This window comes from Sminthopsis crassicaudata, chromosome 3 (genome assembly GCF_048593235.1).
Source record: "Sminthopsis crassicaudata isolate SCR6 chromosome 3, ASM4859323v1, whole genome shotgun sequence".
Lineage (NCBI taxonomy): Eukaryota > Metazoa > Chordata > Mammalia > Dasyuromorphia > Dasyuridae > Sminthopsis > Sminthopsis crassicaudata.
In genome coordinates this window covers 434,072,966-434,098,113 of record NC_133619.1, presented here as the reverse complement: position 1 = coordinate 434,098,113, position 25,148 = coordinate 434,072,966, and the positions used below count along the sequence as shown (strand labels likewise).

General features: G+C 35.0%; 1 protein-coding gene across 1 annotated transcript in view; it reads right to left on the bottom strand.

The window, feature by feature from the left end:
- Nucleotides 1–204: 204 nt before the first annotated feature.
- Nucleotides 205–25,148, bottom strand: part of PDE11A (phosphodiesterase 11A) — a 474,543-nt gene continuing 449,599 nt past the window's right edge. Inside the window, exon 20 of the mRNA XM_074303019.1 lies at nucleotides 205–6,430. Coding sequence (XP_074159120.1) covers nucleotides 6,272–6,430 — 159 coding nt within the window. The 3' untranslated portion in view covers nucleotides 205–6,271. The remainder of the gene's footprint in view (nucleotides 6,431–25,148) is intronic.

Genomic DNA, 25,148 nt, shown 5'->3' with positions numbered 1-25,148 from the left:
GATCTGGGCAGTGGTGGGCCCTACTCTACCTCATTCCTTTTCTCCTGCTGGGCACCTCCTCTTTCCAGTCATTTGGATTGTCTCTGGATCATTTGCTGCAGTTTGTTCTAATAGGACGGGCACAATGGTGCAAGAATTTTAAAGTTTAAGCACCGGAGCCATTGTGTAATTGCGTGGCTGTCAGGGCGGCTGGCGGCTGCTGCAGTGAAGCGGGGCTCCTGTGTAATTGCCCATGCAAATTTGAGCAATTTATAATAAGGCCACCATAACCTAGCATTAAGCTGGAGCCTCTTCCACCTCCGGAAAACTTCGCAAAAATGAGGAGCAGTGCTTTTGTCATCTTGAAATTGCTCCAGTGACTTTAACTCTCACTGTACCCTTATCAGGTAGTCAAGCACAGAACTGAGCAGGAGAATGCTGGTTAATAGACTGCCCACTAAGACGAAGGAGAGCTGCAGTTTGTGTTGGGAGTCTGTAGCCTGCTTCCCACTTCAACCCCTAAATCACCCTGATTGCCGAGAAATAAACACTCGTCACTAGCAATCTTAAGCATTTTATTAAAAACCAAAGGTTTGTTTTGTTTTGTTTTTGTCTCATAAAGCAGTTTGTTTCCAAGTCTTTAAGATTGCATAATGATTACACATCAACCCTAGAAAATCATATAAAGGGAAGGAATTAAAATGATTCTAATAGACTTTTTTTTGTTCCTTTTGTGCAAAACCATAATTATGAAGTCAATCAGTGGCAATTCTTCAAAGTATTTCCAAAGAGAAGAAAATGGCAAAAGAGATGTTTATATACACTCATTGGGAATGAGACCAAAGACTAGTATGTTCTTTCTGAGACATGCCGTGTTTTGTTTTGTTTTAAAGGGAGATTGGTGGGATCCAGTTGGATCCAAATTGTTTGACAGCAAAGCAAGGTTTGTGGATTTAAAGTTTACACAGGAAATGAACACAAAGTTAAATGACCATCCTAAATAAGAATTTCATGGCATTTAAGTTCATTTACTTAAGAAAGCAAATATATCACCTATGTAGGAGGGCATGTGTCTGAAGACATCTACCTACCAAAAAAGACAAATTACATGATTTTCCACAGTCCTTCAAGAGTCAATGCTAAACATGCAAGTTCATTAGAAAGTAAATTGGAAAAGGTGCCCAAAATAACCAGCTGAGGAAAAGAGATTGGTGTTCCAACGATGTAAGCTTGTCATTAGGTACTGTTAAATTAAATTGTTCTTCGTGAAATTTTCCAGATTCTTTTGCCTCTGCCAATTTTATTTCTGCTGGAGGTTGTTTCAATTACAGCCCATGTAGGAAGTTTGTGGAATCTTTTTCTTCTTGTAGTCAAATTGTACTATCATATACTTTCTATTTCCTAATACATTCTGCTTTGGGGAGTTCTTTATTGCAAATGGCAGAACATGATATTGTGTCCTTCCAGAGTATTTTGAAGCAGAGTAAAACTTTCCCTGCAGTGATGATAGCAGGTTCTCAATTATATTTTAATAAAATGAAACCTTTAAAATTTTTTTCAATGAAAACATTTTTCTTTAAATTTAAACTTCCTATGTTGTGACAAGATTTTTATTCTGCTTGAAAGAAATTGTTCCATTCTGTTGATAACCTGCAATCCATAAAGTCAGACAAGGCAATAGATTTTAAATTAATTGTACTCTAAAGTGAAACTGCCCACTTTTTATTCATTTTCCTAAGGGAAGAACATTTTAAAAATATGATAAGCATAATGCTTTGAATGAATGAAGAAAATATTTAATGTTTCCTTGGTATTTAATATCAAATGCCAAGTAAGCAACAAAAATTAACATTTTATATTTTAAATTACTTTAAACTTGACAGTTTTCTTTGTAGAGACATTATACCCCAAATACATGAACATTCTCAAATTTTTCAGACGAGGAAAATAATTGAATGTACCCTTGATTTACTTTCTAAATTCACTTGCTAAATTTTGACAAAAATACCATATGAAATAAGTGGCAACTATTTTCTCATTTTGATTCCAAATTAAAGTGCCTTTTGTGGTTAATAGAAATGTGTTCAGAGATATGAAAATAATAAAACTGTTATATACCTAACCCAAGTGCCCTGTAATGAATGATAACCCTTTTTAAGCTTGTCATGATATTACTTGAAAATGTCATTTTTCAACAAATGAGTAATAGACATGATGGTTGTCATGAAGTACAATGAAAAAGATCATCTTGTTCTTGGAGTTGGTGTAAAGGACCTAGAATCATGAATTGTAAAAGTCAGAAGGGACCTTCAAGATAATTTCATCTAATCCTGCCATTCTATAGAGGAAAAAACTGGGGACAGTAGAAATTAAGGAAATGCCCAACATTATTCAACTACTAGAACCAGAGCCAGCTTAGAATTCTGCCCCCCCCCCCTTTTTTTCCTTATTGTCAGTCTACTGACTCTTCTATCATGTGGTGCAGTTCCTATTACACCATGACTGAGAGCCTCAGGTTAAAATGGGCAGCCATACCACCAGTGTCTAATATGATAAATTATTCTTTAGGGAAAGGAAGATGGAGTTATTTGGATGTTCTCACATTCAGCTCCACAGAAATTGTGACCCTTTTCATAGTAATCAAACAAATTCTGACCTAGGAGCAGACATATACTAGGAAAGCACAAGTTGGAAATTCTCTACAGAATAGCAAATAAACAAGATTAAAGGGTTGTAGTAACATTTACTGTAATGACTAATTTTTGCTGAAGAAATTTAACCTTTCTTTTCCTTGGAGAGATAAGGGGCTATGAATAGGGAATGTTGTATATACTGTCCCTGTTGTATATAGGGACAGTTGGTTTCACTGAAGTGTTTTTCTTTGTTACTGGGAAGGTTCAGTGAGTAGCTGGTGATGTCAATTGTGAAAATGACTAAAATACAAAAAAATAACATTAATAAGAAAACAATTCATCTCCATAATCTCCTACATTTTAAAAGATGACTAAAGAACTACCACTTTCATTTTATTTTAAAATTAAGAATCACAAAGGGAAATATTTCAAAAACCTTAAGGCCATTATGATTTTTTCCCCCTTTCTATCAACCACTTCAAGATTTCAACATTTAATCCTGGGTCACTGAGGTTGGGGAGCCTGCCACACTCCATTTCCACTGCTTTATGGCCACGAAGGAACAGACTCATGGCATTAGTCAGCAGTTTCTGAATTTTGACCCACAATAAGAGAGATACCTCAAGACAGGAGAAATAGATGGAGGCAATTACAAACAGCTACATGATTGATGGTTGACATTGTTAGGGCTCCACTGTATGGCAGGTTGCAATGGTGTTGAACTCCCCTTGCTACCAGTGGATGTTGCTATTGGCAACCGTGCAGTGAAGCCAATAAAAAGGAAAGGAAATGAGAGGAAAAACTCAACCTTGGTGAAGGCTGTAGGGTTTATCCTATAAATTATGTTACACTTAGCAATATGCAGCATCAATGTTCAGGAGAGCTACAGTACACAGAACTGCCTGCTTGCAGTATCAAATCAAACTATGGATCCTTTTTTTTTAATCCTTTGACCATAAAATACATGTTATATAAATTTGCTTTAGATGGACTTGCAGGAGTCTTTTTGGGCTATTATTTGTAGTAGTTGATGAAAACAGATGTGGGTTTGTCTCTGCTTCACGGGGAGTGTTTTTCAATTCCCTTTTGTGATGTAAACATGATGTAGCTCAATACCCATAAACACTTGCAGCAACTTTGAAAGCTGAGATAGGAGGGGCCGTTTCTAACTCCACCCACCTTTGTTCCTCACCTGGAGGAAGTAAGGCAGTCCTGCAAGAAGCCATTTTCCTTTACAGGGTGGCAGTTCAGAAAATGGGCGTAATAAAGCCCATAAATCTGAACGACCTCCTCTTACCTGCTCTATTGAGGCATCTTTTTACACTCATTTTCTCCTATAGTTTTTCTATCCTTCCCTGCTGAGGAAGTTGTAAAGGGTAGTCAGAAGAAGCATTATTATTATTATTATTATTATTTTTTTTGAGGTTTTCCATTTCTCCTCTACACAGCCTCTCCCTTTCTAAACCTTTTTCTTGTTCTGAGCTTCCTGATAACACAGCCTCTCCTTCAGTTTTAGGGCAGACATTCCTTTTCTTTTTCTTTTCACTGCCTTAATGCTCCTCACCTTCCCCTCCCCCCACTTTTTTCTTGTGGATTAATGGAAAGAGCCCCAAATTTCAAATCACAATCTGGGAGCCCATCCTTTTCTAAGCCTCATTTCCCATGTCTGCAGAATCCAGACAGTGATACTTGGCACTCAGTGTTGTGAGGAAAAGCTTTACAATACTTAAAAAGTAAAAGTATAAATGTGAGCTGCTCTTGGGCTTTTGTTACATAGCCTATTTCTTCACCTCTGGTCTACATAGATAATTTGTTTATGTGCCTCTTCATATGATCCTGCCTCCCCTTAATTAATTTCTGGCTACATTGGGAGTATTACCTAGTTCCTCCACTATCTGCTCTCTTTCCTTAAACCTTATCTTTTATGCCCTGTGATATTCTGAAAATGTAAAAGAGAGGTGGTATAGATCAGTAAAGGTGAAGATGGGCATAAGTAAAATTGTAAAAACCCGATAGGATTTGAGCCAGCTCTGCCCTCTCATTTTACAGATGAAGAAACTGAGATCCAGAGCTCAGATGAGTTGCCCAAAAATGCACTGCTGATCTAGGACTAGAATTCATGACTAGGATCATAGATTTAGAGCTGAAAATAACCTAAACTAGTATAAAATTTTGTATTTTTACATATGAGGAAAGTTAAACCCTCAGAAACTGAATTCTCTAAGATTTACACAGGAAATAGAGGCTGGCTGGAAAAAAAACCTTTCATTTTTATAGATGAGGAAACTGACCCAGGATAAGTTTAATGACTTGTACATGTTCTTATATGTAATACCAGAAGGTGGATTTAAAACTGAGCCTCCTGACTTCAGAAGCAGTGTTCTTTCCATTATACTGCATTGTGTCATGATTCTCAAGCCTCCATGATGCCTTTCTTTGTTCCATGGACAAAACATCCAGCTGCCTTAAGAGTGTTTGTTATAATAGCCAATTCAGAAGTTCAATGTTAAAGCTCATGCAACATAGCTAGATGTTTTGAAGACAAGGTAAATTTTAGGAGCTTACAAAGCTGGCAGAGTCAAACTGAACAGGCTTCATTCTTTCTTGTTAAAAGTGTATTCCCAGCCCAGACTTTTGTGTTAGCCCTCTGTGCTATACTAGAACAAAACAAATCCCATTGATCAGAAAGCTCCATGTAGTCATTGCCCTGGCTGGATGGTACATAAGGCCCATTCTATTTCCTGTGAAATTCCTATCTCTCCTGAGAAAACAATTCCAAAAAGAACATGACCCATTTATGCGAAATCCAGATTGTGAACTTCAGGGCTATAGATTTCCTTTCCATTCATACTTTAATTAAAGTCCGTTAATCCTCTTCTCCTGGGAGGAGGCACATTCTACTGTGAATATTGAATAGGGCAGCTCAGAATGCAGGGCCCGCAATCCCCATTCTGTGTTATTACTTTATAAACTGACATTGGCCAAACAAATTTACTGCATTCTTACTGTGGATTTCTTCCGGGGGTTAACTGGCACAAGTCGAAGCTTTTAAAGGTAACATTCTTTTTAAAAGAGTATCCAAGATAAAGTATTCATTCTAAAAGCCCTAAGCAATCACAAAGAAGCTTCATTGTTAAAAAAAAAAAAAAAAAAATCTGTAAAATACAAAGGAAGGTCCTTGGCACATCCTGGCATAAAAAAGGAAAATAGCAAAAGCAAGCAAAGAACAGAAAAACAGGCAGTATTTAGCTTGTAACAAATAGGAGCATGATAAATAAACAACATCATAATTCTGCACTCCCTTAGCTTCTTGTGTAAACACTGACCAACCCACCTGTGTTCCAATCATTGCTTTGAGTCAGAGACAATTTTTTCTGTCCCAGATGCTGTGATATGGATATTTTCTGTACAGCAGCAGTGGAAAGATGACCTTCTCATCTACAGCATTCTCTGTGCCTCATATCTTCCCATATTATTCCAGATCCACTTGCTGTTCAGAATGACTAAACCCAAAGGTGAAAGCCATTTCCTGGTTAATGGGATCAACTCCAGTGCTCCAAGATTGTCTATGGCAGCTTTAAAAAAAATTTGCAGCAAAGCCAAAGAGAGCCTTTTGAGAGACAGTCAGTTTGAAGTGGCAACCTATGGAGGTAGTAGCCTTAACTGATATCTTCCACTGACATAGTGAGGTTAGAAGAGGAAGGTGGAGAAGGTATCTGAGAAAGCAACATTTTCTGGTGCAGCTCTTCCCATTTACTTCTATTCACAGCAATAGAATCCAACATGGGCTTCAATTTCACATTTACTTTTACTAAGGCCTAAAAGAGATTAAAAAAGATGGGAAGAGGGAGAGGGAAAGGGGTTGGAGGTTTGTAGGAGAAAAAGAAAACCACAATTATTGATGTAATTTTTACCAGAAAACTGGCTATAAGAAACATAATTCGTTGTGATGTTGGTGAACATAATTTTTGAGTAACTAGTAATAAATAAGTATTTTGGAGTGTGTAGTAGAAGACATAGTGGGCTAGCCTCAGAGTCAGGATGTCCTGAGTTCAAGATTCATTTCTGAGTCATACAGGCTGTATAATCCTAGGTAAGTGACTAAACCTTTCAATGTCCTCTTGAAACTTGGAAAAGTCCTAAATTGCAGAATAGCCTGCATTGGTTAAAGGAACATGAGCTTTCACTGATGAAATCACAGTCCAGACCTCCCAAATTATTGAATAAGTGGTAGTAAGTATGTGTGTAAGATTCACAGTCTAGTATAGGAAGCAGTCTGCCAACAGGAGCTTCTGAAGCAGGGAAAGAATGAAAGTCAGAGGCTTGCTCCTTTTTCTAAGACTAAGAAGAATGCATTTTTAATCCACTATTGTTCCCTCTAGTCATGTTTTCTTTTACTTTAAATTGGTGATGTCAGGTGACCTCTAAGATAAAGTCATAAGAATATATATATTCTTTGACTAGTAAAATATTAAAAAGTATTTATTAAGCCTCTCTTTTGTAACAGTAGGAATAAAATCATCTTAGCAAATTGCACAGATAAAGATGGCTCTCTTCCCATCATTTTCTGGACAGCATGGTAGGAGATAAATAAGAAAGACTTTTATGACAATGTTATCCTTTTGAAACATAGCTAGGATTAAAGAGACAATGATAGTATTATTATCTGGGCTTTTAAAATGTATTGATAGGGGGATGTTTTTATAACAGTAATTCATGAATAGATCAAATCAAGTGAAAGCTTGCAGATCCTTGGACATCTATTTCTGTTGGATGCTATTTTCAAATTAGAAGACTCTTAATACCTTATTGAAATAGGAAATCTATACATTCACATCTCTCACATGTATTTAGTGTCAGGACACACTATATAACTAGTCATAGAGAATTATACTTTTACATAAGATGCTTCAATATTCCTAGCACTTAAAAGGAGTCAATTCATTCTTGGATCAGAGATACAATGTATAGATTAAATGGTTCCTGTTTTCACAGATCTTACAATCTAGTAGGGGTATAAGACATAAAAGTAATTAATACAAAATAATGTATCATAAGGTATGCATATAAAGTACTATAAGATCTGAGAAAATGAAAGTAACGATTTTCATTTCAAGTCAGGAAGAGAAGATTGTTTGATCTAGACTTTTAAGGAGGAACAGGATTTACATGGCCAGAGTTTGGGAGAAAATCCAAAGACAGGAAAGTGTAGGATGAGTAGAAGGAGGGTAGTCTAATTTGGAATGAAAAGTCATTTGAAATTAGGTGCAATGATTAATATTACTTTTTTTTTTTTTTGAGGGCCTTGAATGAGAGACATGAACTTGATGGGATAAAATTTAAACATGAAATCAAACAAATTCAAAACATGAATTTCAAACCCATTGTTTTTTTTCCTGTAGCCCTGTTTTCTTTTGCTTTTACCAGGTGATGCCAAGTAATCTTCAAGATGACTTCCAAAAGATTAGCCAGTATAATATCAACAAATGTTTATTAAGTACCTCTTTTGTGTCTTTTGTAGCAGTAGGAATAAAACCATCTGAGTAAATTGCTCTCTTCCCACCATTGTGGCGTGTGTGTGTGTGTGTGTGTGTGTGTGTATGTGAAAAGTTATACTTTGTGTAACTCTGATGTAGTAGATAGAGTAGATAGAAATGTGGTTTACTAAATAGATTATTGAATCTGGATCCAGGAGAATCTGGGGTCTGTAACACTAGTTATGGGACATTGAGAAAGACATCTATAAAAGGAAAATAATTGTATTTCTATTCCCTCTCTTTCAGGTTCACAGGTTGAAAGTGTTTTGCAAATCTTAAAGCACCATATAAATGTAAGTTATTTTTTATTGTGCCTATGGCTGTGTATAAATTTTATTTGGCAGTAATATAGAGAGTGGAGGTGAAAAGCCATTCACAACTCTAATCCACTTGAGTGGCTTGGAAATGTCTTGTGATATCTTTAGAGGAAAGAAAAAAAAAAAACAACTTGGAATATACTTGGTATATCTGTCATTTGTATTATCAGGAATCTTATAGGAGAATTTCTGAGGTAGAAAATCCTGTATAAGACAGGATCTTTGCCCCATAGTAAAAATAATTATAAATGGGTTTTTGTGAACATAATACAGAGGGTGCAATTCACAGAGGGACAAGAAGAGAGGAAATAAATAATATGTTAAACATGAAAAATTGCATAAATTCTTGGTGCAGTAGATAGACACAATATGGGTAGCTAGGTGGTATAGTGAGCCGGATTTGGACTTAAGTAGACCCGAGTTCACATCTAGCTCAGTCAGCTCTGTGACCCTAGTCACTTAACCCTGTTTGCCTCAGTTTCCTCATTTGTAAACTGCACTGAAGAAAGATATGACAAACCACTCCAGGATCTTTGCCAAGAAAACCCCAAAAGGGATCATAAAAAGTCAGATCCAACTAAAAAAAAAAATTAAACAACAGATAAAAACATTGCCCCTAGATGTGAATTCAAGCACAAGATGTGAATTCAACATTTCCTTCAATGGTACTTCAACCTTTTTTAATCTGTAAAATAAGGGTATAGAAGAAGATGGCCTATCTCTTTTGGCTCCAGATTTATTCTGATATGACTTTAATATGCTTGCCACAATCACCTGTGTTCTTGGAATATGTGACATTGTTGTTGGCCCTAGACTTATGATTAGAAGATTTTTTTTTGAGAATTAATAGACACACATTTTTCTAGACTGAGCTTTGTGAGCACAGAGACTGTTGTCATTCTTGGGTACTATGAAGTCCTTGTACATGGTAAATATTTCGTAAACTTTAGCTGAGCACATTATGGATCAATAAATATTCTGTGTACTGAGAAGGAAAATACTGAAGATTTAAACTACTAAGGGCATCAAGAATGTGTTGACTTCTATCATCAAACTAGAGTAAATGCTCATAGTCCAAAATTTCCTTTATAAATTACTTTCCTCAAGGAAGGAATACTGGGAATGTTCAACCCACCCTTTCTAAGGCACATTGCTTTCTGAAACTTTAAATAAATAATGCATTACTGAGAGAGTGTGATACCGACAAGCATTAGGAAAAAGTAGGAAAAGTAACTAAGAGAAGGACATTCCTCTCACTGCATCCCTTGGTTCCTGGTTGAATGAGTAGTTGGAACTCTGAAAGCGATTCATTTTTTCCGCATTGGTGACAGCCAATTCCTCTCATTTCTATAGTAACAGACTGTACCCCTAATCGTAGGGATGAGCCTAGAAGTAGTCCATTACTCACAAGGGAGATTCAGGATTTAATAAATATCACTCATCATCCTCCTCATCCTCATCTATATCAGAGCTATTACTAGGAAAAAAAAAAAAACAACTCAAAGAGCATATCCAGTTACTGCCAATAGCAACATCATTCTATATAACATTATTATTATTATATTATCTATATAATATTATTGTATTATTGACCACTTCTTAGCTTACTATGAGTGTGATCTGGAACAAAATTCTTAATTTCTGTGTTCTTAGTTTCTATATCTATAAAATAAAGGGTTTGGACTAGAAGGCCTCTGAAGTGTAATAGCTCCATGATCTTGTGATAGAAGTGAGTACTAGGTTTTTTAAAGAGCTCAGGAAGGAGCAGGTCAATCAGTGAATACTGATTGCCTACCAGATGTTTCATTCTTCCAAAAGGAGTTAGAAACCTGTACTGTGGAAGAATTTTGTTAGACAAAATCATTTTTAAAAACTCATTAAGATATTTTTAGTGATTGCAAAAAACTGTTAGGAGAATACCTGAATTTTGTGATATGCAGGCTAATGAAGAACATCCCTTGGATTGAAATGAACTTCAAAGCTAGGGAAAATCCCAGGTTATCATAATGAAAGAAGTATCTCTTCAGTTCCACTTGGCCTAAGTATAGTATTTGCTGCAAACAAATAAAAAGGATTCCTTTTCTCCTAACAAAGAAAAGCATCTGTTTTATAACTTGAGTGTACATGTACTTCTTTTGAAAAGAAAACACAACTCTCCCTTCCTTAGGTTGTAATTGAAATTCCTTTTATTTCTGTGAGAAATACTCACCACAAACATTTTCTGCACTCTCAGTAGAAAGGTCTTCATTCAGACATTTATGTGATACGGCAACTGCCACTGCTGGATTTAGTATAGTTTGGCACATATTGCTCTTCTTTCTGATCAAGTCTTTTAATTAAACTGACTAGGATAATTCCTATGGAAATTAGTGTTTATTTAGTTTCAAGCTACAAAAGCATTTCTCTAGGATTTTTTTTTTTTTTTTTGATCTCAGGAGTACAAATTGGAATTTTTTTTCTTCTTAAAATGTAATTAAAAACTCATTTGATTACTATATTTCTGGCTCTGTTTTACTTATTAAATTCCTGTAATCAGTTTTCTTTTATGAAGCTGCTGGGAAATGATCTCAAAAGCAACACATTTTTCTCTTTCTTGGCAGGTTCCTGAGCATTTACTGAATTATATTCATAGCACCTGGCCATGATTCGAATTAATCCACCAATTTATTCTTTAAACCGTTTTTAGTTTATTTGGCTCTCCCCCAAATAAATTTCTTTACTTTTATCTTGGCTCTTTGTTCTACCAGTCATTTCTCTCTTTGTTGAATAAAAATACTTTGGAAGAGTACTTTCTCATTTTCTTTTTTGGTTTCTCTTTTTCCTCCTTCCCTTCCCTTTCCCTTTCCTTCTTTTCTTTTCTCTTTCCCTTTCTTTTTTTTTTTCTTCCTTTATCTCTTCCTTCCTTCCTTCCTTCCTTCCTTCCTTCCTTCCTTCCTTCCTTCCTTCCTTCCTTCCTTCCTTCCTTCCTTCCTTCCTTCCTTCCTTCCTTCCTTCCTTCCTTCCTTCCTTCCTTCCTTCCTTCCTTCCTTCCTTCCTTCCTTCCTTCCTTCCTTCCTTCCTTCCTTCCTTCCTTCCTTCCTTCCTTTTCCTAGACTATTCTTTGTGTGGTAACCAGACTAATCTTTCTTATGGCTATGCTATTCCCTTGCTCAAAATATTTCAGTGGTTCCTTCTTACTTAGTACCTGGCCTGGAATTTTAAGGCCTTTAAAATCTGGCAGATCCCTTCTTTTGTGGCTTATTTCAGATGATTTCTACCCACTTATTCTATGCCCCAGCCAAAGTGGACTGTTTAGCATCACTCAGACATCCCCTGTGTTTATCTATCTTCCTGTCACTTTGCTTTTGATGCTTTGTGCCAGGAAAATTCTATAAATAGTATAGATGGTGACAAAGGCAGAATTTGAATATGGGACTTCTGACTTTACTATCAATCAGAATCAACTCCTTCAGGAAGCTTTTTCTTAACTTCCCAAGTTGGTACAATCTTTTCCCTTTTGGGCATCCCACAGCACTTTATTTGCATTTCTTTTGTGTATACATGAGATATCTTATAAATTCCACAAAGTCAGGGTCATGATTTAGTTATTCTTTATATTTGCCCCATCACGTGACACAGTGTTCTATATACAGTAGGGACTTACTAAATGCTTGTCAACTATTGACAGCAAAATTTCATCCATTCTTAAGAAACTTCCTATTTGGCTCCCATTGAGGGAGATGCCCTAATTAATACCATAAAAATGTTTCTTACTTTGAGATACTTCAAATTTGTTTTTTAGGTTTTATTAATCTTATACTAAATGAAAAAGAAAATAGAAACTTGTCAACTGACTTAGTTGTTTTCCTAAGAACAAAATATGAAGGTGTCTTTTTCATTTAAGTGACATCTCCCCTGATCAGAATTCTTGCTGCTTAAAAAGAATTTAATTATATAACAAAGGCTGTCGCCTCGTCCATGGCTGAATGACTATAAGTAGGGGAGGAAAAGAGCCTTCCTCCCAAACCACAGCATTTCCCCTCCTCTTCCTGGGGACATATAAGAGCATAGAAAGCCTATAGGAGAATTCCCACTACTACTCCAAGACATCTCCCTTTTAGGAATATAAAACGTAGCATCAGAGTGCTCAAGTATAGGACTGGCAGATGTCTGTAGAACTACACAAGAACCAAGGAAAGAAAGAAAAGGGAAAAACAAGTCCTAGTTTTTTTCTATCTCATTCTCATTTTCTAAATAAAATGATAATTTACACTTATATTTAAAGTTTATGAAAGAGTTTCACCTTATCTTTTTTGATCCTTACAACAACCCTGTTGAGGTTCCTTTTTTTTTTTTTTTTTTTTTTTTTTTTTTTTTTTTTTCCCTAACAAAATGCCCAGGGTCACACAGCTAGGAAGTGTTAAGTGTCTGAGGTCAAATTTGAACCCAGGTCCTCCTGACTTCAGGGCTGGTGCTCTCTATCCACTGTGCCACCTAGCTGCCCCAAGGTTCCATTTTTACATATAAGAAAACTGAGGCTGACAGAAATTAAATAATTGCCCAAGTAAGTGTCAAGATTTGGATTTGAAGTCAGATTTTCCCTACTTCGATTTTAGCACTTAGAAAGTATGACATGGAGCTACTCTTAGAATTGCTTGTAACTATTAGTTGGTTTATTTTATCTTTTACCTGTAAATCTCAAAACCTGCCAAAAGAGGCCAAACCACTGACTGTATTTGCAACCAAAGGATCTGGGTTTAAATCCTTGCTCTATGCTTCCTACTTATTTGTTCTAGACCAAGTGGGTCTCAATCTTCTTGTTGGCAAAATGAAGTGATTAGACTGAATGATCTCAAAATTTCCTTCTGTCTCTCTAATCATCTTATATAAGTTAGGAAGATATGAACTGATGTTTTTCTTAGAAAAGTCTTCAGGTGGATTGATCTTGAAATGTGACACTTTTGAAAAATCACAAAGTAGAGATAATTACTTTTGTTAGATGTTTGTCTTGGGAGAAGTATGGATCTATAACATCTTCTAGATTTGTTGACCTTGCTTGTAGCTCTAACTTTGAATTTAGTTAGTGCCATAGTAAAGTCCATGTATAATCAGCACTTTTCTTTCTGGATGCTCACAAACTTTCTCTTTAGTATTGTACTCTAGAAATTTGCTGACATGGATTCATTAAGAGCAAGTCACATTGGACTTACCTAACTTCTTTTTAGAGAGAGTTAGGAGACTACTTGATTCAACAAAATTTAAAAAGTGCCTGCTATGAAGAAGTAACGTTAACATACTATTTTATTCCTTAAACTGTTTTAATTTATTTGGTTTTCCCCCCAAACAAATTTCTTTAATTTTATCTTGGCTCTTGTCTCTCCCTTTGGAAGAGTACTTTCTTATTTTCTTTCTCTTTAAACTTAAACTTTTTCTACTCATGACCCATTTTCACTTGAGAAATTTTTACATGACCCTAGATATATAGATACATAATAAAATGCAAATCAAACATTGATAATAAATCATAATTTTGCCACTTCTACATTCAATAATAAGACCCCATATAGGGTTGTGAACTACAGTTTAAGAAGTTGGTTGCTTGACAATGGGGTTACAAGGACAAGAAAAGAATTTGGTCTTCAAGGACCTTTCATTCTTCTATGGGAATACATCATGTGCACAAGAAAGAGAAAGTGCTAATAGTAGAAAATCAGGAGAAGCCTTATGGCAGACATAGTATTGACATGGACTCTGAAAGAAGATAAAAATGCTATGTGGCAAAGGTAAGTAGAGTGTGTATTATGGATATAAAAGACAACTTTAGCAAAAGCATTAATGTAGGAAATAGACTGTTATTCCTAGGAAACAATTAATGGGCAGCTTAACTGGAACATAAGATTACATGAGAGAGAGCAATATAAAATAAAACTGGAAGCAAAGATGAGAGCCAGATTGTGGAAGTCATGACAGGTTGAAAATTCTGTATTTTATCCTAGACTAATGATGAGGATGAGGATGATAATCAAAGCTAGCATTTTTATAGCACTTTAAGATCCAAAAAAGGCAAGAATCTCTTTTATCAGAATTCCATGTATCAGGAAGAGTCTAGTAGAATTATTTTGTGAAGGCAGAATGCCTTCCTCATACCCCTGAAATTACAAATAGGTAATTACTTGTTTGGTCTACATAAGAAATTTATACCAGTCCTGAAAGAAGTCAGGCATTAAACATATTGGGGTACATCAGCAGGTCTAGCAGCAGACAGCAATGTAAAGTTTCAAACCACAATCTTTAGCTCGTCAGAGAAAGGCCACTGAAATGGTCAGGGATCCAGAAACATGGCTGAATCACACAGTTCATTAGTTTAACCAAAAATTGTAACTAAACTTTCTCTAACAATGCTGATATCAATTTTATAGTAATCATTTGAGATTTTTTTTTCATAAAAACGGTAACCAAGATCTGTTGAGTATAATGCCAGCTAGAATAAATTTAAGATTGGTAATAAATAGAAAGAAGAAAGAACAGAAGTCTGGTATGATTTATTGAAGAAATAAAGGTCTAAGTAAAATTGTAAGAGACAAGGAGAAAAAAAGCATTCCTAGTAACAAGAAAATAGCTACTACATACACTAGATAGGATGATGGCTCTGCTGATGGTTGTTCTGGCCTGAAGTCCAATAGCAGCTCCTATCAAGAAAAGTTCTTTCTCTTTCTGAGTTGGTACTGAATGGAAGTTAGGTGAACAGTCAGAAAAAACAGAATGATTAGTAAGATTCATGGGAATGATGACAACTAACACAAATGGAAATGATTGCTTAATGCCCTAAAGATGAACAAAGCAATCTCACTATCTCAGACTGTATTTTCATATTCACTGAAGATTTAAGCTGGAAGGAAACTTAGTAAGAAGTAAGAAAAAGTAGAGATAAAGAGTGGGAATTTAGAATTTAACCTTGATTCTTTCCCTATTTTACATTTTTCTGGGCAAGAAAGAAGGAACCTGAGATTCAACAGTCGTTAAAATATTATCATTATGGTTCTCTGCTTTAAAACATAGCACAAATGTGAAAAGTAAATACATTTATCCCCAACACTAAAGTTACTGTCTTTTCTTGTCTTTCCACTTCTTCCCTTCTTTCCTCCCTTCCACTAGCAAAGAAATAAAATTACTCAGCCATTGTCTGGGGCTCAAAAGCTGCCAAAAGTAAGAATTTTCCCTCAATTCAGTTTTTCATTCATGATTCAGGCCTGAATCTGGCCCAGTGCTATGCTCATCATTTGGTTAGGAAGCCACAATTGACTACAAACCTTATTCTTGGGACTTTGCTGACATGATGGATGATGCTGATGTAGAAACAAGGAAGTAAACAAAGAGAAAGGCAAGTTCATTAGACACACAGAAAATGCCAGGGCTATTGCACCCTGTTGGGGAAAAAGTAGGGAGGGGGGAAGGGTTGTGGGAAAGTCTACCAGATTCAAAATACATTTACCTTTGAGGTTGAAAAACATCCAACTGTATCTTAATGCCTTATAGCATTTCTAATAAGAAGGGTTTTATAATCAGAAATTAGCTGAGTTGGCATTTTTCTTTTAAAAGTCAAAGCAGAAGCCTTTCTGGCCTTCTGTAATTGAATTATTTCTTCAGGGTTACCAGGAAAACTCATTGTTTTGTTTTTCTCCCCCAGGGAAGTAATCAAAAACAAAGATAAAAGATACAGCACATTGTAGAGGAAAAATTAATTTAGTTCTAAAAATGGATCAAATGTATGATGAAATGTAGAAATAGGCTTGAAATTCATCCAAATAGGTTTTTGGAAGCAGCATTCTTTTTTAGAAGAATCAAAGTTTACGTAAATCATGCAAAACACACCACCTAAATTCCATTTAATGATTAATTTGTAATATAGATAATTGCAATTCATGTTAGTCAGTTGAAAGGAAGGAAGTTCAATTGCACTCTCACAGGATACCTGGATCTCACAGAAGCAAAAGAACCTTGGAGTCATTAAGTTAAACCCTGAACAAGGAGACCTGCCTATCTGAACAAGAATCTCTTCTATAGCATATCCAATAATGTATAGTAACAATCCAAACTTTGCTTAATGTTTAGTAAGGGTAAAATGTTTTCTAGAACCTCTCAGATAAGTAGATCCATAGCCATGCTATCTTTTTTTGCCTTCTTCCTTCAGCTGACTGATAAGAAGAGGTAGTAAGTAAATGACATTGACAAAATGGTCCATACTCTGCTTTCTAGTCCTACCACCTAATCATTCTTTTTTGAACAATTCATGAAGAAAATCAAAGCTGATTTCTCCTTTCTGAGTATGAATTACAAAAAAGCCTAATTTTATTTTGCATTGTGGAAGGATAGCTATCAAGTATGTGGATGGTTGGGGTCAATGGCTAAAAATGAGCATTAAAAGGGTGGAATGCCCCCCAAATTTCTTTGATAATGAAATCAGAGAAGGTGGAAAAAAAGCATTCAAGCAACACCAAAGACAGTTTCATCTACAGTAATATCTCTATTACAGAAGGTGAATTTCAAAAATCCATTTTATCATTAGAAACTTTTTTTTTTTTTAACCCAAGGTAGATTTAATATAGGAAGCAAAAAGATGCCTTTGAGACTTTTGGAAAAAGAATTTTCATACATGCTCTAAATTTAAGTCTTATTAACCAATAAAAATTTATTAAATGTCTACAATGTGCCAGAAACTGTTTTAAGAGCTGGAGATACAAAAGAAGACAAAAGACAGACGTTACCCTTAAGGAGTTTGCAATCTAATGAGGGAAGATAACATGCAAACTAATATATGCAAACAAACTATATTCATTATAAACAACAATATACACATATGTACACACCCATACATTATGGTTTTCTCTACAATCCTGTTGTCCCATTGGGCAGGGGTACAGGGTGAGGAGTTTGGTGATAGGCTAGCAGGTGGGCTTGACTATGACTGGTATGATTTTATAGTTCATAGGATCATATCTCATATAAAGCCCTTAGGATAACCTATTTTATTTGACAAGAAATAAGCACCTGGGAACATTAACAACTTACTCAAGGTCCCAAAGATAGAAGACTTAAGAGTCAAGATTTGAATTCATGTCCTCTGATTCTAAAATCAGTGTTCTTTTCAGTAAAGCAATTATATGGGAGACAGGAAACAGAGCTCTCCTGTTGGTATTCCTCTCCCTTCCCCAGATTTCTGCCCTTTGAAGCTCAAGGTTATATATAAAAAATTAATTTGCATTGAATTGTTAAAGGATATCTATTAACTACCCCAACAGGCTTCCAGCAGTTTCACAACCTATTTCTCAAAATAAAGTAGCAAAGAATAATTTGTATTCTATTGAGCAAAGAGGCAGTAATTGTGGCTTCCCCATAATTTATGAAGTAGAAAAATAAAAAAGGAAACACAAAAACTTAGAAGGAAACACACACACAAAAGCATTGTCGCTTTAAAAAGTGTGTCTAGTATTTATTACATAATTTTTTCAAAGAAAGTAAACAGTATGAAGTGGAAATTCATGGTTTTATATTGAAGTCTCTTTTTTATGTTGTGTAGTAAATGTGGCCTTTTTTGGTCTTTTTTGTATTTAACTTCAAAATGAATAAAAACATTTAAAAACAATTTTGTATATGTGTATGTATATATATATATATATATATATATATATATATATATATATATATATAACAAAATAAGACATCATTATCATCAGATTTTTCTACAGAAGAGATTTATTCTTGGGAGGATTTCTTTAGGTATCACAATATTTCAGTTTTGCATGAGGCCAGTTATGCTTGTTTGGAGCTACTTCAGAATTGGTATAAAAATGATTTTCTGGGTAATCATTGGGCATAATAACCCAAGAAGTTCTTTATTCTTTAGTAATTCAAAATTCCTATGGGCTACATATTGACTTAGTTTAGAAATGTAATGTTATTATGTTTTATTATATTTTTAATCTATTTTTAAGACATTTCCCAATAATATTTTAATCTCATTTGAATCCGTGCCAAATGGTTTACACCTCTGCTGTGGAGCATGGTTTAATGAAGTGAGATCCTGGAAACAGAAAAATGAACAGGCTATTATAGTAGTCCAGGTACATGCTTATGAATACCTGCACTAGAGTAATGCTTTATAAGTGGAGAGTTTATAAGTAGAGGGCAGATATAAGAGATATCATTGAGGAAGATATAAAATGTGGCAACTTCAAGAGTATGGAAAATGGTAGAATGGAGGATGACTCCCACATTGTGAAGCTGGATGACTCTTAGCATTTCCTCTTTTTCAGAAAAGAGGAAATTTGGAAGAGGTCTAGGTCTGAAAGAAAATGAGTTCAGTGTTAGTACATGTTGAGATTAAGATACCAAAAGGCCCCCCAAATGAAGATGTTCTGCATGTCACTGTGTGAGGGGCATTCTCTGGATTCCCAAAGGCTATGCTAACAAAAGAATAAACTTCCAGGTTTTAAAACACTAGAAAAGTTTGAGTAAAAGCCCCACAGTGAACTCTTTATCTGAACTTTAAGACTTTAAAACAAGAGATGTTTTCTTTTTTCTAAGGCATTGAAGAAGTTATGATAAAATAACAGATCTTTCAAAATATTGAATTAATAACTGTTAGACAAAAAACTAATTTTCCTAAGATTACAATTATAATAGTGAAGTTATGATTGTGGCTTGCCAAGAAAACCCCCAAAAGGGGTTATGTCTAACAAAGAGTTAGACATAACTGAAAAATGAATAATAAGTTAGGACAAATTTCTTCTGAAGAAATAAACATTATTTGTGTTTTGTATGTGTATGTATTTATATATGGACATACACATATGCATAAACATATATTTATACACATAACCAATGAGAGTAATGTGTCTTTCCTTGTAGGGAACTTTGGAATGATGGCAAAAGTTATTAAAATTCAGAATTCTTTAAAAAAAAGCATCAGTCTACTAAAGGGGAAGTTTCAATCTACTCATTTCTAAAATCTGGATTTACATTTGGAGGATTATCTGAAGCAAATACACCTCATCCAAATGAGATACTAAAGGGTTCAATGATATTATTATGGCCATTTTACATCATCTTAATAACAATCATCATAAGGACAAAGTGCTTTGTTCACTAGTGTTTCCAAATAGTAATAATAGTTACTTAATAACAAGTAATAAATAAGCCCTTAATAATAAGATAGGGTTAATTATCAGTAAGGGGAGTTGCTAATCAGCCAACATCATTTCCCAAACAATTTGGTGGCATTTTATTAGTCCTTTAGTGCAATCTCATTTACTCCATTCAGATATGAAAAACTAAGAAGACAATAGCCTAATTGGCAAATTGTAGACAGGTTTCAAACTATTCTAAGCAAAGGATACAGTAGTATCCTTTCATTAATGAGCACCTCTCATACAGTGTCTTATATCATCCTGCTTGTGGAGCTTTCAAAACTGACTGGGTGGGCACTAATCCATCATTTTGGTTGGACAGCCAACTTCTGATTTGGGAGTAATGTTTACTGACCCAGAAGCCACAGCCTTTGATGAATGGGACGCCATACAAGTATTGGTTGTCTGCAATTTTTGTTTAGTGGAACTGAAATGCTAACATCTTATCAAGATCCTTCTCTCTACACCTAACTCTCCATAACCTTAAGTTACTTGGGAAGTACTGGGCTGATTTTAGTTGTTCAGCACCATTTTGTTGGTTCTTTAAATATGCAGAAAATGTTTCCCTTGCAAGTTTAATTCTTGCATGAATAGCTTTAGGTGACAACTGGTAAAATGGGACAATGTTCACATCTTTGTTTAAATCATGGCCAAATTTAGTCTATGAGAATTAAACAAGGACAATTCTAGAATACTCTTTTATAACTTCTTGAGTGAAAAGGCTTTCCTTGGGCAGTTTGGGTATAAAAGACTATATAATAGTGAGTGTAAAATTGTTAGGTTTTTCCTTTGTAATTATACCAATGCAAATCATAGTCATCCGAAAAGGCCTTCAAGAGATTTTTGACTTGTTCTCCTGCTTAGAAATTCCTTATTTCTAGGACCTAACATTATGCTTTAAATATCTTTGGGATGACTTTGTTTAGCTGAATGTCTTGACAAGTTTTCTTTAAACTGATTTTACCCTCCATTGCTTTATAAGATGATATTGCTCATAATTGTCAATCATCCCTTCTAAGATATTTTAAAAATTTTATACCCTTGCTCAGCAAAAAAAAAAAAAAAAAAAATAGAGAACCAAAAGAAAAAAGCAGAAAAAATTTCATAAAAATTAGTGTAACAAACTATTTTCTCAATAAAAGACAGTGGAATCATCACAGTAGGTCTTTAACATTCCAGTCCCAGATAAGGGAAGTAGAAATACTAAAGAGAACAAAATTGGAAAAGCAATCAAGTTGTATCTTGTTGTTCAGTTGCTTTTAGTTGTGTCTTGTCACAACCTCATTTAGGTGTTTTCTTGGCAACGCTACTGGAATTATTTGCCATTTGTTTCTCCAGCTTATTTTGCAGATGAGAAAAGTGAAATAATTGGGGTTGTGACTTGCCCAGAGCCTCTTTGCTACTATGTATCTGAGGCTAAACTGGAACTCAGATCTTCCTGACTTCTAGCTCTGAGCTCTATCCACTGTGTCATCTAGGTACTTCACGGAGGAGCTTCTAATCCAGAAATGATAATAACATCCTCCCAAATTGGCCTTAAATGTGTCAGGATCTCTGTCTGGTAACCTTTAAGGGATAGAAAAGAAATCACTGCTTGGGGAAGTGGGAGGAGAGGAAGGGAAGGAGAGGGGTATGTCAAATTATTTTGACAGGATATTTCTCCCTTGTCAGCTCATTTTCTATAAAAGTCTAATTTCCTTTGTTAAATATTATAAGGGGAAGGGGGAAAATGCACAAACTTTTAAGATCAAGTAGAGTTTATGCATCTGTATATGCAGATCTTTAGTGGAAGAAACAACCAGGAATGCTTTGGGTGTGATCTTACCTATATCTGGAATAGTGAATCAAATTCTAGTTCTAAGATTTTAGGATTACATGATGTTGGACATAAAACATCTCTGAAAATCCTAATAAGAAAATCTATAAGCAACCCTATTCCTGCCATCAGAGTATGGCATTGGGAAGTTCATTAATTCAATCGCTTTTCTGCCTCTCTTTGGTTGTTTTAAAGAGTAGATAATTGCAAGATGTGGTCATCAGTTTTTTAAAAATAAAAACACACCTTAAGGGCCAAGTATGGCTTAATGGCACTTAAATATTTAAATAGATCTGTGATTTGAGTTCAATAATGTAGATTGCAACCCACCCATCCTGGGCAACTCTTGTCCATGTCCCACCAAAAGGTCTACTCAATAGGCTCAAGGCATTCTTTGATTTTTCCTGATACCTCAAGGATGCATATGGAGCCCTCCAGCTGTCTATCTGTCATCTTTTGACTTCCTCATATCACTGTGTCATATTCTCTTCCTATGTTTCAATTTCTTTTCTTTTTCCCTGAGGCAGTTGGGGTTAAGTGACTTGTCCAGAGTCACACAGCTAGGAAGTGTTTAAGTACTTGAAGTTAGATTTGAACTCAGGTCCTCCTAACTTCAGGGCTGGTTCTCTAACCACTGTGCCATCTGGCTGCCCTACATTTCAATTTCTTAATGATATCTTTTATTCCTTTTATTCTTTAAAATTCCTGATTAGTTACATATGTTGAAGAAATCAACCCACCATCAAACATTTATTAAGTGCTGAGGATAGAAGTGTAAAGAATCAAATGATCTCTGATTACAAAGCACTTAGTGTGAAACATGGAATATTTAAGTGACACAGTGAATAGAGCTTTGAGCCTGGAGTCAGGAGTTCCAGTGACTCTGAGCAAGTTAGCCCTGTTTGCATCAGTTTCTTCATCTGAAAAATGACCTGGAGAAGGAAATGGCAAAATATTCTAGTATCTTTGCCAAGAAAATCCCAGATGGAGTCACAAATAGTCAACATGACTAATGATGACTGAACAATAACCAAAACTTCTCTAGGGAAATGTTTTGTATCTTTTCTCTTAGAGCCTAACAGTGTATTACAAGGATGAGGTTCTTAATAGATGAGTATTGAATTAATAAATGAAATCCTTTTTAGAATACTAAATACTTATCAAAATCTTCTCAGAGTTAACATTCTAAAAGGTGTTTTTTTTTTTTGTACCACAATATTGACATTTTCTCTTTCATTTTTGAAATACAATGCAAAACAGAAAAATCAAATACAGAAATTAGCTATAAGCTAACTTCCATTTTTAGAAATGCTGGATAACTGTAATCTAACTTTTGAACATTCAGATTTTACCTCCTTTTAACAAGCAAAAGAAGACTCTGCTGAAAATCATAGATCAAACAATACTAAATCTGGACGTTTAATCTCATTTAATGGGAAATCCATCTCATTTCATTTTACAAATAAACTGAGACCAATGATAGTAAAATGGACTTATGTAAGGGAAGGTATATTCTCATAGAATGTCAATCTTCTAGAAAAAGTCCTTTTGCTGGTATGTTTGAGTTGCTGGATGATATTGCCTGATTGAAGGCTTTCAGGAGGGAAAAGGAAATCACAAGTATATTTTATAAATCCTGAAATGATTTGGTGTGGGCCTAATTTTTCTACTAGTATACAATATAGCCCTGATATATAGCTCATGCTTGTATATCATATCTCACTGTATATACATATATGTATCTATATGTATTTAACTGTAAGTATGTATGTAAGTATAAATAAAAGTACATATAAATGCAAAATGTAAGCTGACTGCCTCATTTCTAGTCAACATTTCCAGTAAATCGCGATCAATACCCCCTGCCTGGCCATTAAATAGATTTTGAAAAACTCTTCAATCCATATCAGTCTCATATCCTTATTTAGTTCCTCAAATTTACCGTCAGCTGGGAATTCTGCAGGCAACCGTGGTTCTGTTGTGTTCAACATTTATTTGAAGTGTTCCATCCATCATCATTTCTAGTCCTTTTCTGATGCAATGTAGCTTGTTCTTTGTCTTTCTTAAAAACTGAATGGCTGTTAAATTATCCATTTATCTTCTTTGGGCTGGGTTGTACAGTTCCCCTGTTCCTCCCAGGACTATCTTTTCTACCTTATTTGCTGACTTTTCATTCTATTTTCCTTGTTCTTGGTAGTATCTTGGTTTATACTACAATCCTAAGCATGCTACTTTACTAATTCGGTTTTATTCTTATTTAGATGTCTATGTAAGTGTGTACATATACAAATACATGCACATTTGTATATATACATATATTAATACGTGTATATACATATATGTGCACAAGTAATTTTATATATGTGATAATGTAAAATTTTGTGTGTGTATATATGTATATATACATATACATGTGTATATGTATATATATATATATAAAACACATATATCATATATATTTTTATATAATTACCTGCTTTAAATGCATTACAGAAGGGGTGTGACAAGGGCATTGGAATAGGAGTCAGTCTTACTTCTGCCTTGGTATAGAACTTGGTATAGAACTTTAAATTTTATTTCTTTGGGTCTCAATTTCTTCATCTATAAAATGAGGGGATAGTACTAAAAAATCCCAAAGGCCTCTCTGGCCTTCCAAAGCATTCATAAATGGAACTTTATGAAATTGTGTTCTTTCCAGATTTAACATTTTATTATTCTTAAATTACAAAGCATATGCTTATGTATTAAAATGACCAATGTTGCTTAGGTTGGAAGGTGGTAACAATTTAATTCAAATCAATAAACATTTATTGGTGGCACAGTGGGTGGAGTGCTTGGCTTAGAGTCAGGAAGGACTGAATTCAAATCTGATCTCAGACACTTTACTAGCTGTGTGTCTCTGGGCAAGTCACTTAATCTTGTTTGCTTTGATTTCCTCATCTGTAAAAGGAGCCCTGGAAGAAAATGGCAACACACTCCAATATCTTTGCCAACAAAACTTCAAAAAGGGTCACAAAGAGTCTGACATGACTGGACAACAGTAAAAACCATTTATTAAGTTCTTGTTCTATGTAGAGGTTGATACAAATGGGTCCAAAGGTAGATATAAATGGGTCCATTGGTAGATACAAATGATCCAAGAATCAGAGATAAAGGTTAAGGGACTTTAGATATCTATTAGCGTTCGCTCATTTTACAAATGAAGAAACTGAGGCCCCAAGAGAGAAACTGAGGTCCCAAGAGATTATATAATTTATCCAAGGTTGCAGAGTCAGTTAATAAGTTTGTTTAGAACCTATTATGTGCCAGGCATTGTGCTAAATTCTGAGAATACAAAGGAAGGCAAAAACAAAAGAAACAAAAAAAAACCCCAAAGTCCCTTGTTAGGTTCTTACTAAGTGCTAATGAGATAATGAGATATTAGGTTCTTACTAAGTGCTAATGAGATAATGAGATATTAGGTTCTTACTAAGTGCTAATGAGATAATGAGATATTAGGTTCTTACTAAGTGCTAAGTCGGTACTTAACAATTCTCTGGTTCTAGCCATTACTGGGAGTTTACTTGTGAATTCCTGGGGAAGAGCTTGCATGCTTTGGAGGAGCAAGTTCATTGGTTGAAGTAATTTTTCCCAGAAGCCCTTGCATTATCCCACGCCCATTCTCTGGGAGGATAAAAGAGGGCAGCTCTGGAGGAAAGAGA